Source organism: Peromyscus maniculatus, chromosome 23, assembly GCF_049852395.1.
Source record: "Peromyscus maniculatus bairdii isolate BWxNUB_F1_BW_parent chromosome 23, HU_Pman_BW_mat_3.1, whole genome shotgun sequence".
Classification (NCBI taxonomy): Eukaryota; Metazoa; Chordata; class Mammalia; order Rodentia; family Cricetidae; genus Peromyscus; species Peromyscus maniculatus.
Window position 1 is genome coordinate 15,609,287 of NC_134874.1, and position 12,554 is coordinate 15,621,840.

General features: G+C 43.9%; 1 protein-coding gene across 14 annotated transcripts in view; it reads left to right on the forward strand.

Annotated features, from left to right (window-relative positions):
- Positions 1 to 12,554, forward strand: part of Ccdc62 (coiled-coil domain containing 62) — a 43,645-nt gene that overhangs the window by 15,465 nt on the left and 15,626 nt on the right. For 9 of the 14 annotated variants that reach the window (XM_076560454.1, XM_006970705.4, XM_015996373.3 and 6 more), the window contains 4 exons: positions 399 to 500; positions 7,148 to 7,236; positions 7,736 to 7,851; positions 9,851 to 10,579. In XM_076560454.1, the coding sequence (XP_076416569.1) occupies positions 399 to 500; positions 7,148 to 7,236; positions 7,736 to 7,851; positions 9,851 to 10,579 (1,036 nt within the window). The remainder of the gene's footprint in view (positions 1 to 398; positions 501 to 7,147; positions 7,237 to 7,735; positions 7,852 to 9,850; positions 10,580 to 12,554) is intronic. The other 5 variants (XM_076560458.1, XM_076560457.1, XM_076560459.1 and 2 more) reach the window with 2 other exon arrangements.

Genomic DNA, 12,554 nt, shown 5'->3' on the forward strand with positions numbered 1-12,554 from the left:
AGAGCAAAACCCAGGTTATGTCTTCTTTATCCCAGCGGCAGTCAAGGAACTGAGAGAAAGAAGAGGAGAGAGGTAGGGAGCAGAGAAGGCCGTGTCACTGTGGGCCTCGCTGTTGACAGCAATGGATTTGGGTTTCATCCTGGTGCAGCAGGGAGGGCCTCTTACCAAGAAACGACACAAGGAGTTTTTATTTTTAAAGATTGCTCTGGGTCCCCTGAGTGTAGCAAGAGAGGCCAGGCCAGAGCCAGGGGAGCAGCCAGGCCAGAGATCGCGAATGGCCCAGTTGTAGACCGGGCAGCATCCTCAGAGGCGGCTGAGCACAGGAAGGTTTTGTGTAGTGTCTGGTTCCTAGGAGGCTGGTATTTACCTAAGGATTTTTCTTCCTTCTATGTATGAAGAGGACCTAACCGAAAAGACCACAGAAAACAACGATCAACGGGAAGAGATCATTCGCCTCAAGCAAGAGAAAAGTTGCCTGCATGACGAGCTAATTTTTACTGGTAAAAGAATTGGATTGAAGTATTTGCATAGTTGCATGTTTGTAACCTCAGCTTTTTGTCACAGGCTAAGGGGTGTACACTTCCTTAAAAATAAGGTTTTGGGTGTTTCCCCCTGTCTTTTGAGGGATTGGTAAGAGACTGGGCTTGAGTTTTTAACATTCTTTTAATATTTATTTATGTATTTTTGGTTTTTTGAGACAGAGTTTAACTGTATAGCCCTGGCTGTCCTGGAACTCACTCTGTAGACCAGGCTGGCCTCAGACTCACAGAGATCTGCCTGCCTCTGCCTCCCGAGTGCTGGGATTAAAGGTGCACACCACCACCCCTGGGCAAGTTTCAACATTTTTATTCTCTATCCAAGTAGCTGATTTTCTTCCTGTAAAGTGGAGATACCTCTTGTCCAGCTTGAATGCTGGACATTATGCTTCTGAAGAAAACAAACAACTCCTCCTGGGAAGCTCACGCTAGGGAAAGCGTGTGGCTCAGTTGGTGGAGTGTCTGCCCGACACACACAGCCCTGGGTTCAGTCCCCGGCAGTAGCTGGGCCTAGGAGCAGATAACTTGTAATCGCAGAACTTGGAAAGTGGAGGCAGAAGGGTCAGAAGTAACATCATTTCAAAAGCATCTTACAGATTGATGAGGGGAGGTTGTTTGTAATTTCACAAATGCTAAGTAAACAGTCAGGAGTTCAAAGGGCTGGGGTGTAACCTAGTGTGCAGAGTACTTAACCTAGCACTAGACTTACCAGCACTAAAAACTCTTTAGGAATTCAGCATTGAGTTTGCAAATTGATTACTGTCAGTTACTAAGTTGGGGAAACACTCATGTATATGTGTAACTCAAAGTAAGAAAGCTAGGCACGAGTCTTCCTCAGTGATTCAGTGATAAGTGTCCCAAGCCTTCCCGTCACACACCACCATCCCCAGCACTGCCCCTGTCCATCCCACCTGAGACTTCCACTGGTGAAGTCCTCTCCCTTCTCGCTATGGACATCGAGCTTGTTTATACCCCTGCCCACCAAGGGTTCCCTCATTTCAGCAGGTAGTATGTTAGGAAAATCATAGTTTTGGAGGGAAAATTTCAAAGAGAAAATGAAATGAACATTTTTGGCCCAGCCATTCTTCTCAATCCCCTCCTTTTAAGAGGAGAATTCCTGCAGTTTAAAGGGAAAACACAGCATTACCTAATTTTCACATACAATGGAATCCTCCATTTTAATCTGGCTCTTAAGGATTAGGGTAGGACAGTGCCGGTTTCACCACTAGAGGTCACTGTGTTCATTAGTTCTAGGATTTCTGTCTTAGTTGTGCCTTGTGTGTAACTAAAGATACACTTTATGGTTGAAATCAGACACTCTGGGTCAGCCTGTATGATTCCACTAAAGCCAAGGCAGTCACAGGCCACAGAGAATTAGAACTAAGCAGGTGCTGCAAAGACACTGCTTGATTTCCTGTGGTATATTCTGAGGTGTAATGCCAAAGGTCAATGTCATGCAAGTCTTCATCTGCCTGCATATCATATTAAGATACATATGTACACATAACACTGTATGCGACGGTCAGAGGATGACGTCTAGTCTACAGGCTATTTTACACCACCAGCCCACCCTTGATTCATAAATAGAAAAGCCTCCTTGATTCGTAAAATGTATGAGACTTGTTAAATAAAACTATAATCCATTTTGGGAAATAACTTTTAAAAACATTCCTTCAACCGATTAACTTTCTACTGAAGACAATTATACATCATTGTTTCAAAAACAGTTTTTGTATGTTTTAATTATAAAAGTAAATTGAGGTGGCTAGCGATGTAGAGTTGGTAGAATGCTTACCTATTATACCTTGGGTTTATTCCCCAGCATTACAAAAACCGTAGCAGGGTGTAGTGGCATGTACCTTCAATCCCAGCAGGCAAAGACAGAGGCAGGTGGATCATTGTGAGTTTGGGGCCAACCTGGTCTACATAGGAAAGCCAAAGCTACATGAGACCCTGTCTCTAAACATACAAAAACAATGAAAAAAACCAAGGCAGGTGTGTATATGTGTGTATTATAGGTATACACCTGTAATTCCAGCACTCAGAGAAGGAGCAAGAGTGCAAGGTCGGCCTCAGTTTATATATAGTCAGTTTGAGGGTGGCCTGGATTATGTGAGACCCTGTATTTAAAAACAAAGTGAGGGCTGGGGATGTAGCTCAGTGGTAAAGCCCTTGTCTAGCATGCCCAAGGCTCTGGGTACACATAAAATAAGTACAGAATTAAATACATGAATAAGAATTGAGGGTGTGCATGCATGTAGCTCAGTGGCTGAGTGCCTCCTGCCGAGCATACCCTGAACCCTGGGTTCAGTCCTCAGTGAAACAAAGGGGAGTGGGTAACAATGAGCTTGACAAGGCTTCCTGTGGTCACATGCTGTCAGTTCTGTGGAAAGACTGTGGCAGAAACTTGACACATTGTAGTCAATGTTGGAAGACGGTCTCAAGTTTTACTTTCAAGTTCAGAACTTTGTTTCCTCTTGTTGAAGGTGAAGCTGTTTGTATCATAGGCTTAGAGACATGTTTCATTTCTTTGTACCAGCTGGTCGGTCGTGTGGAGCTTGCAAAGAGGAAGATCTTAGTGTGTCTTGCCTGCTATGAATGAAGGCTTGTCCCATTGAAGTTGTTCCTCAGGCTATATAGTCAGTACAAGGCAGGCCTCAACTAGACTCAGACCCCAGAGCGCCCTCCTCCATGCTGTGTTGTGTTCACGCAGAGCTATTAGCACAACCTCACCTCTTTCATTTCTGTAACCAGCTTGTAGAAACGGACAGACCCATTGCACTCCGCTCCCTCAGCCTGGCAGCTTTGCAGACCTCTGTCTGGACCAGGAAGCAGGCTGTTTCTGTGAGAGTTGCTTCCTGTGCGGCAGGAGGCTGTTCTAAAGTCAGCATTTAGCTGGGTGTGGCAACACATGCCTGTAATCCGAGCCCCGGAGAGGTAGAGGCAGAAGGATCAGGGCTCAGGGCCTACCTTGGCTACTTAAGGTGGTCAAGGTCAGCCTGAATTACACAAGAGTCTGGATCAAAAACACGCAGTGGAGCTGGGGAGGTAGCTGAGTGGTGAAGAGTACTTACCCTGTAATCCTGAGGACCAGATGGGTCCCAGCGCCCAGCAAGCCAGGCATCCTGAAATTCCCAGCTCTGAGGGGAACAGAGACATGGGATCCTTGAGGCTTGCTGGCTTCTAGCCCAGATCTAACCAGATTCAGGGAAAGACTTTGCCTCACAGAAGTAGGTAGAGACTAGCTAGGCTCTTGAGATGGCTCCTCCAGGAAAAGCATTTGCTGCCAAGCCTGAGCATCTGAGTTCAATACTTGAGACCTACACGGTGGAAGGAGGGAACAGATTCTTGCTCTCTGACCTCCACATGTATAATTGTGTGTGACTCAGTGGGTAGAAATGTTTGCTGCTAAGGCTGTAAACTGAGTTTAATCCCCAGGACCCACATTGTAGAAGAGAACTAAGGCCCAAATCCTTTGACCTCAAGAAGTATGCATAGCACGTGTGCACTTGCAGTTACTTTAAAAACAAATACAATACATTATTTGCTCCTTATAAAAATATAGGTGGACCGCAGGCAAGAGCCCCCAGTTGGTTATCAACACCAAGTGGTCAGCCTTGAAATCACATGTGGCTAAGTAATGTTATATGGACTCTGTGTGTGTGTGTGTGTGTGTGTGTGTGTGTGTGTGTGTAAAACCCACAAAGAAAAAGAGGCTATGAATTTGAAAGAGCAAGGCTACATGAATGGGATTGGAGAGGGGAAAGGGAAAGGGGGAAATGATGTGATTTTATTTCACTTTTAAAAGAATCATCATTAAAAAAAATAGGTGGAAATTGATACCTCCTTTGGTCTCCAAGCATCTCACACACACTCATAGACATGCACACTAATAGACAAGTAGAAGTAAATCCTAATCACAAAATAATACTAAGATTAGAAATTAATGTTAAATTAAAATGTGCCTGTTTGCTTGCTTATTGTGTTTTTTGTTTGTTTGTTTGAGCCAAAGTCTTATGTGGCCCAGGGAAGCTTTCAATTCTTGATTCTCCTGCCTCTACTTCCCATGTGTTGGGAGTATAGATATACACTAGCATACCAGCTTCTAAAGTTTGTTTATTTATTTGATATTTTTTAATGAGTATGAGTGTTTGCCTGCTTGTATATCTGTATACCATGCACATGTCTGGTGCCCAAGGAGACCAGAAAGGGCATCAGATTTCCTGGAACTGGAGTTTCAGATTATTATGATCTGTTGTGTGGGTGCTGGGAACTGAACCAGATTCTATCTCAACTGCTGAGCCATCTCTTCAGCCTCCAAAAATTTATTTTTAATTGAGTCGTAATTCATCATATTGCCTGGAAATATAGCTCAGTATTAAAGCACTTTCTTAGCATGCTCCAGACCTAGATTTGATCTCTAACACCACTGATGTTATACACTTATGAAGAACAATGTATTAATTTAAAATACACATATATAAGGTTTGATACTATGGTATTTTAAATGAGAATATGCCCTATAGACTCCTATGTTTGAATACTTGGTGCCCAGGTGGTGGAACTGTTTAGGAAGGATTAGATTATATGGTCTTGTTGTAGGAAATGTTTCAATAGGGGGGGGCTTTGAGTCTTTCAAAAGCCCATGTCATCCCTAGTGAGCTCTCTCTGCCTCTTCTTTTTTAAAAAGATTTTATTTTTTATTTTAAATTATGTGTATGTGTGTGTGTGTGTGTGTGTGTGTGTGTGTGTGTTTGTGTGGGTATGTGCATGTGCTTGCAGTGTTCTGGAGGCCAGATGAGGACAACCATGGGATTGTGTTAGAGGCAGGTGTGAGCTGCCTGAGATGGGTGCCGGGAACTGAACTGTGGTTCTCTGGAAGAGCAGTAAGCACCCCTCACCACTGAGCCATCTCTCCAGCCCTTTCCCTACCTCTTACTTGTGGATAAGGATATAAGTTCTCAGCTGCTGACATGCTTCCCACCATGAGTCATGGACTCTAACCCTCTGTAATTGGAAGCCCCAGTAAACTCTTCAATAAGTTGGTGTGTCTCTTCACAGCAATAGAAAGTAACTAAGTAACTAACTAAAGTAAGACAAATACCAACTAAGAATAATTTTATTTCCATCTCTTGGTATTGATTCTTTTTTTTTTTTTTTTTTTTTTTGGTTTTTCGAGACAGGGTTTCTCTGTGTAGCTTTGCGCCTTTCCTGGAACTCACTTGGTAGCCCAGGCTGGCCTCGAACTCACAGAGATCCGCCTGCCTCTGTCTCCCGAGTGCTGGGATTAAATGAGTGCCCACCACTACGCAGCTCACATCAGTTCTTCTGTACACTGTTAATGTATGTTTGGGGACAGTACCTTTTTCTTTCTGTATACTCTTGTGTAATGCTGATGCTAGGGATCAAACCTAAGGCCTTCCATGTGCTAACTAAGCACTCTACCACTAAGCCTTATCCCCATCTCCTAAAAATTACTTCTTTATATGTTTTTGTGATGTTTTAAATAGGGTCCTTCTGTGTTGCCAAGACTGTTCTCTAACTCTTGGCCTCAAATGAATTTCATGTGTCAGACTCTGGAGTAGCTGGGAACCCAGGTTCACATCACTAAGCCCAGCTTGTTAAAAATAAATTCCTAGGGGCTGGAGAGATGGCTCAGCAGTTAAGAGCACTGACTGCTCTTCCAGAGGATCTGGGTTCAATTCCCAGCAACCACATGGCAACTGACAGCTCACAATTGTTTGTAACTGCAGTTCCAAGGGACCTGGTGCCCTCTTCTCCAAAGGCATGTATGTGGTGTACATACATGTATGCAGCCACTCACATGCATACAATTTAAAAAGTAAAATCTTTAAAAATAAAAGCAATTCCTTAACCAGAGCTGGTAGGATACCATAATCCCAACAGTGTAGAGGCTCCAGGAAGATCATAAGTTCAAGGCCAGCCTGGATTGATAGAGGGATCCTGTCTCCATGAGTAAAGATAATGACTACTTCTCAATACCTGCTCTCAAGCTTTGTTTTTTGTTGTTTGGTTTTTTGTTTTTTGTTTTGAGTCAGAGTCTCAGGCTAGCCTTGAATTTCTGAGTTTCTCCCCTCCAACTCCCAGGTGATGGAATTACAGGTATGTGCTCCTGTGCCTTGCTTACTTTCGGGCTTTTTTTTTTTTCTTCCATATAAATCCTTTTTTTTTTTTTTTTTTTTTTTTTTTTTTTTTTTTTTAGATTTATTTTTTTATTTATTATGTATACAGTGAGTGTTCTGTCTGCAGGCCAGAAGAGGGAGCCAGATCTCATTGTAGATGGTTGTGAGCCACCATGTGGTTGCTGGGAATTGAACTCAGGACCTCTAGAAGAACAGCCAGTGCTCTTAACCTCTGAGCCATCTCTCCAGCCCCTTAAATCCTTTTTTGACTTAACATTAATTACTTTGTGTATTTTCCTGTTTCATGAATGATCTAATTAGAATCACACATGAAAGCTCTTCTCAGTCAGTCATTCTACAGTTTGTAAGAACCACAACAAAAATGTTAGTTGTTAAATCTTAAGAACCTGAGAGATGTGTGTTGATATTACTGATGAGAAATATCCAATCATTTTTGTCCTTGTGCAGCCGAGAGAGAAAAGAGGAAGGATGAGTTACTTGATATTGCCAAGTCAAAGCAAGATCGTACAAATTCAGAGCTACACAATCTAAGACAGGTATGTTCCAGCTGTCCACTGGGACCATAGGCAGGGAATGTTGGGGAATTAGGAAGATGTCTGCCTGTTGATTTTGTGTGTATGTGTGTGGGGGGGTGGTGTTTGTTTGTTTGGGGGGCTTTTTTTTTTTTAATGAGACAGGGCCATCCTGGAACTTGCTCTGTAAACCAGGCTGGCCTCGAACTTAGAGACTGACTTGTCTCTGCCTCGAAGTGCTGAGATTAAAGGTGTATGCCGCCATCACCCAGCACCTGTTGATTTTGTTAATGGTGCCTCCTGGATGTTCACTATATCAGGCGTACGACATAGTTAGTGTAACAGATAGTGTCTTGGCTGTGGGAGTCAGAGTTTAGGAGACGTGACGTATGGAAATATCCTTCTGCTACCATAGGAGACAGCAAAGCAAACCATCCGGTCTGTTTTAGGATTTCAAAGTGCCAAACTGTTGATTCAGTTTGGATTTGTTCTTACTGTATTGATTTGTTGACATCTCTGGCAGATTTACGTAAAACAACAGAGTGACCTGCAGTTTCTTAATTTCAATGTAGAAAATTCTCAGGAATTAATACAGATATATGACTCAAAGATGGAGGAATCAAAGGCCCTGGGATGCAGGTAATCTTAGCTGATGGTATTGATGTTGATTTTCACTTCCTCTGTGCTTGCTGTAAGCCAGTACCTGCTGCTTTTTCTTGTACACTAGGAAATAAATCTGCGTACACTAATAATTACAATAATCCTAGTGCTGTGGAGGACCTGATGTGAGAATTTATGTGTAATCGGTAGGTGTCAACTAGTCATCTAACAAAAATAAAATCATAGGCCAGGTCTGTGTGTCTGTGAGTAAAAGGCTCTGAGCCCGAGTAGACACTGCAGATGACCAGGCCTTCAGTAGTGCAGCCCGGCCATTGTTTAGGCGATGGACTTACTGTAGAATAAGATCTGTGGGACTTGCTACTGGCCTCAAAGAATAATGCAAAGAATAACATCAGTGGCTGCAGCAGGGGCTCAGCTTTTCCTGTTTGCCAGTTAGTAGGAGGCATCCTTCCCTCGATTGTGACAAGAATTGTGGGGATGAAGGGGCTGGAGAGATGGCTCAGTGGTTAAGAGCACTGGCTGCTCTTCCAAAGGTCCTGAGTTCAATTTCCAGCACCCACATGGTGGCTCCCAACCATCTGTAGTGAGATCTGGCGCCCTCTTCTGGCCTGCAGGGGTACATGCAGGTAGAATACTGTATACAGAATAAATAAGTCTTAAAAAAAAAAAAAAGCATTGTGGGGATGAGTGTGAATCCAAAACACTTGGAGTGGCTTGATAGTGCAGATGAACTACCACGGCGAAGTCCATTTCCTTCCTTCTTCTTTTCTCTCTCTTTTGTTTGTGAGATATAGTCTCACTAAGTCATCACCCTGGCTGGTCTTACACTGATGGCAGTCTTCCTCTTTACTGGGATTACAGACCTGTGCTGGCATGCCTAACTAAAGCCACTGTGCTTTTCAAGAAGAGGGATCCCATCTAGAGGGGCTACGAAGTCTGAACTGGATTGTCAGTGACTGGTGACTCCAGCTCCCTGGGAGAACTGGAGTCGGTAGCTGCAGGGCCAGGGCATGAGAGCTGTAACCGCAGCTGGCAGCAGCAGGCTTCACTGTGCTGCGCTGTGCTTCTCTCCTCAGACCCTCTGCAGGAACTGCCACTCTGTGGCTCTGTGTCCCATCTATGGCTGCTACCAGCAGGCCAGGCAGGCCCACGCAGTGTTCTCTTTCACGCAGAAGCCTTTGACCTATGTCTTCACTCTTTGAACTTCATTGCCACTGGGAGGCACTGGATGAGTTGAAGTTGCTTCTTAGAAGTAGTTCATGCCATGGCTGGCAGGATGGCTCCAGAGGTCATGGCACTTACCACCAAGCCTGAAGACCTGAGCTCAATCCCCAGCCCCCATGTGGTACAAGGAGAGAAGCAACTGCCATAAGTTGTCCTCTGACCTCCATCTCTCTCTCTCTCTCTCTCTCTCTCTCTCTCTCTCTCTCTCTCTCTCTCTCTTTCTCTCTCTCTGTCATACACACACACATTCAACCAACCAGCCAACCAATAAATGTATAAAGTAAAAAAGGAAGGAAGGAAGTGGCTCAGGCCATCCTGGAAAGAAAGAGCTGTGCTTTCTCAGGGATCACAATTGGTGACTACAAGCCCAGCATGGTTTGCACGCCTGTATTCCTAGTACTCAGGAAGATCACAGTTTCTAGGCCAGCCTGGGCTACAAGTGAGAACCTGTCTCAAATCAAACATAAAATCCCTGATAGGAAAAACCTTAGAGGGAAGCATGGCAAAGGTCTTGTTACATTTCTCTAGTGGTTTTGACTTTGTTGCTATTGTTCTGATGGTAAACGCAATGAGCGAGGGATGGGAAGGGGAGGGAATGTAGACTTGATGTTCAGAAAGGCATCACCTCCTATGTTCACCTGTAGGAGGTGGGGCTGAAACTGGGCTCTGAAAGTCAGACCAATGGGTTTTATTGGGATTTAGGACCACTAATGAGGCTTGGGGGAGGTAATACTAGTAGATGATAGTATCAAATTTATCTTATAACTCCTATTTTTTTGTAATGCCACTGTAGCAGAGACATGTGTTTATCAGACCTTGACAATAACTACCCAAAAATCGATATTAAGAGAGAGAGAAATCAGAAGTCATTGGTTAAGGATCAAAAGTTTGAGGTCACGTTGGCTCAGCACAATAGGTCAGACAAGAGCTCTTGTGACGTGTGCAGAGAGAAGAAGCTGCAGGTTAACACTGCGTTTGGGGAAAAAAGTGTAATTGCTCTCTCGTCTCTGTTTACCAAAGACTTACTGGAGAAACAAAAGTCTTGGTCTCTGGGTGGAAAAATCCAGACTGAACCGGAAAACAAAGTTACACTATGCAAGATTCATGCAAAATCTCCAAAAAGCAATGGACTAGAGCTTCAGATAGAAGAGAAGCAGCTCTCGGAAACATCCATCTCGCTGCCCGAAGAGAAACAGTGGCATGACATCAACGTTTACCTGGGCCTTTCTAACTGCTCTGTTGCGAAACAGCCGGAAAAACCTGATGGGGACTGCCACGACCCCGCAGATATGTCTGAAGTCTCATGCTGCACCCAGAATGAAGTCTGTATGGGGGACAGTGACCTGTGTGATTCCAAGTGCTGCCACCCGAGTAACATCATCGTCGAAGCCCCAGGACACATGACTGACGTAGAGTGGATGAACATTTTCAAGCCTTCCAAAATGCAAAGGATTGTTCGCCACAAAACTCTGTGCACTTGTTCAGGAGGTGTCAGTGGAATGAAATATAATTCCTCAGCAAGGTTAGTGACGTTCACCTCTGTAAAGACAGGTGCATAAGCGACCACAGGCTCAGACAGGGCTGCAGTAGACATGTATGCCTATGGCCAGCGAGAAGGCACCGTTTGCACACTGCAGTCGCACTTAAGACAAACCTTGTGCTCTTTTCCTCTTGGCATAGACACTTGAGTCTTTGTGCAGGAAGACTTTATAGACTCCAATAAAGAGAGTTTGCACTGAGGGCGGCTTCTGAGGCAGAGGTTTTACTTAAAAATAAAACCAGTTATGAATTGGGCAAAGCTGTTTTGTTAGAAAACAAACAAGTAGGTCACTGTGCGGAGAGGAATGTTGTTCTGGAGCATTCCTCACCCTAGGATCCTTTCCATTTGATAGGCTGACCCTTTGAGGCCCAGACTGACTGCAGTACAGACCCCAAGTCACAGTTTCTGTTTGTTCTTATCTAGGATCATGCCACATGGCACATACCCATGATGCCTCACCTCTGTGTCCAGCTCATACCTGTTTTCAGTTCCCAGGCGCCTCTGTGTCTAGCTCCTATCTGTTTTAAACTTTTCATTTCCTACGCTTTCATATTTTTTAAATAAGTGAAAGACAGAACATTGGTGTTTAACAAGCTGATAAAAGCAACTGGCTTCTTTTTTCATAAGACAATTAGTATATGCTAAATTATTCAAGCTTGTCTTATTGTTAGAGTTGCTGAATCTTGTGGCTGAGTGGCACTGTAATAATGCCTGCTATTTTTAAGTAAAGCATAGCTCTTCAGAGCACAGAAAGGATGAAGTTTCTATATTGAGAGCCTTTTCTAATCATTGCATTGACTTTCACAGGACTTTAGGATTAAAATTTCTAGTACTTACATTATGTAGGGTATTCTTTGAGCCTTTTAAAGAAGCTTGAGTCATTAAAAACCATACAGATATTCTGCCAAGTGCAAAATTAAAAATCATTTGCTATACTAAATGTCATTAAGTCATTTGGTTTTTAAAGATCTTTGGAATGCTGCAAGTATCAGGAAGGCATAGCTGTCTGTTTATCCCTAGTAAGCAAGATCTTGTGTGTGTGTGTGTGTGTGTGTGTGTGTGTGTGTGTGTGAGTGTGTGTGTGTGTGTGTGTGTGTGTGTGTGTGTGTGTGTGTGTGTGTGTTGCTGGGAATTGAAATGGAGGCTTTGCTCATGCTGGGCAGGGGCTCTGCCACTAAGCTACAGCCTTGAGAACCATCCCCCAGAAAACATTCTCTATTAGTAGGGGAAAGCCTACATTGGGTAGTTTTGAGAGCTGTGTGTGTGTGTTAAATTGAGTGTACAAATAAATTCAAATTTACATTCAGGGTTTTCCTTCAAGGCCCCTTTGACCTCACTAACTTCAGTAATTTAATGTCAGCTTGTTCTGCCAGCTGAGCCACCTGCTCGGGCCAGTGGGTGATTAAGTAGGAGATAGTGGTGTTTTCCTGTTTCCCTCAGATTACAAGAACCTGTGTATCCACTTGATTATCTAGGTGAATGTTCACTTTGTGCCTCTTTCCAGTAAACAAGTGAGGTCTCTTGGTGAGGGCAAGCACAGCACTTGCTCTTCTGTGTTTCCTGAGCTCTGGTACCTGCAGGGACACCTGCCCGGTGCCGCTCCACTTTCACAAGTGTGTCATGGGCATGCGTCATTTCACAAGCCAGAAGCCTAACTTTTCACGGTTTATTCTTACACTGTTAGTAGTGCTTACCCCTGCCGTCTGTGGGATCTTATCCCGAGCACCTTCTTGGTTTTTTTCACTAAAACTGTTTCTTTTGTTTCAGAGTTTGAACCCAGGGCTGAGAATGTTAAGCCAGTGAGCTTGCACCCCTAGCCTCCATACTTAAAAAAAAAAAAAAACTACATTTATTGATTAGTGTGTGGAGTTCAGAAGACAACTTAGGGAGTTGGTCCTCTCCCACCATATGGGTTCTAGAGATCGAATTCAGCTCCCCAGACTTGGTGGCAAGCAGC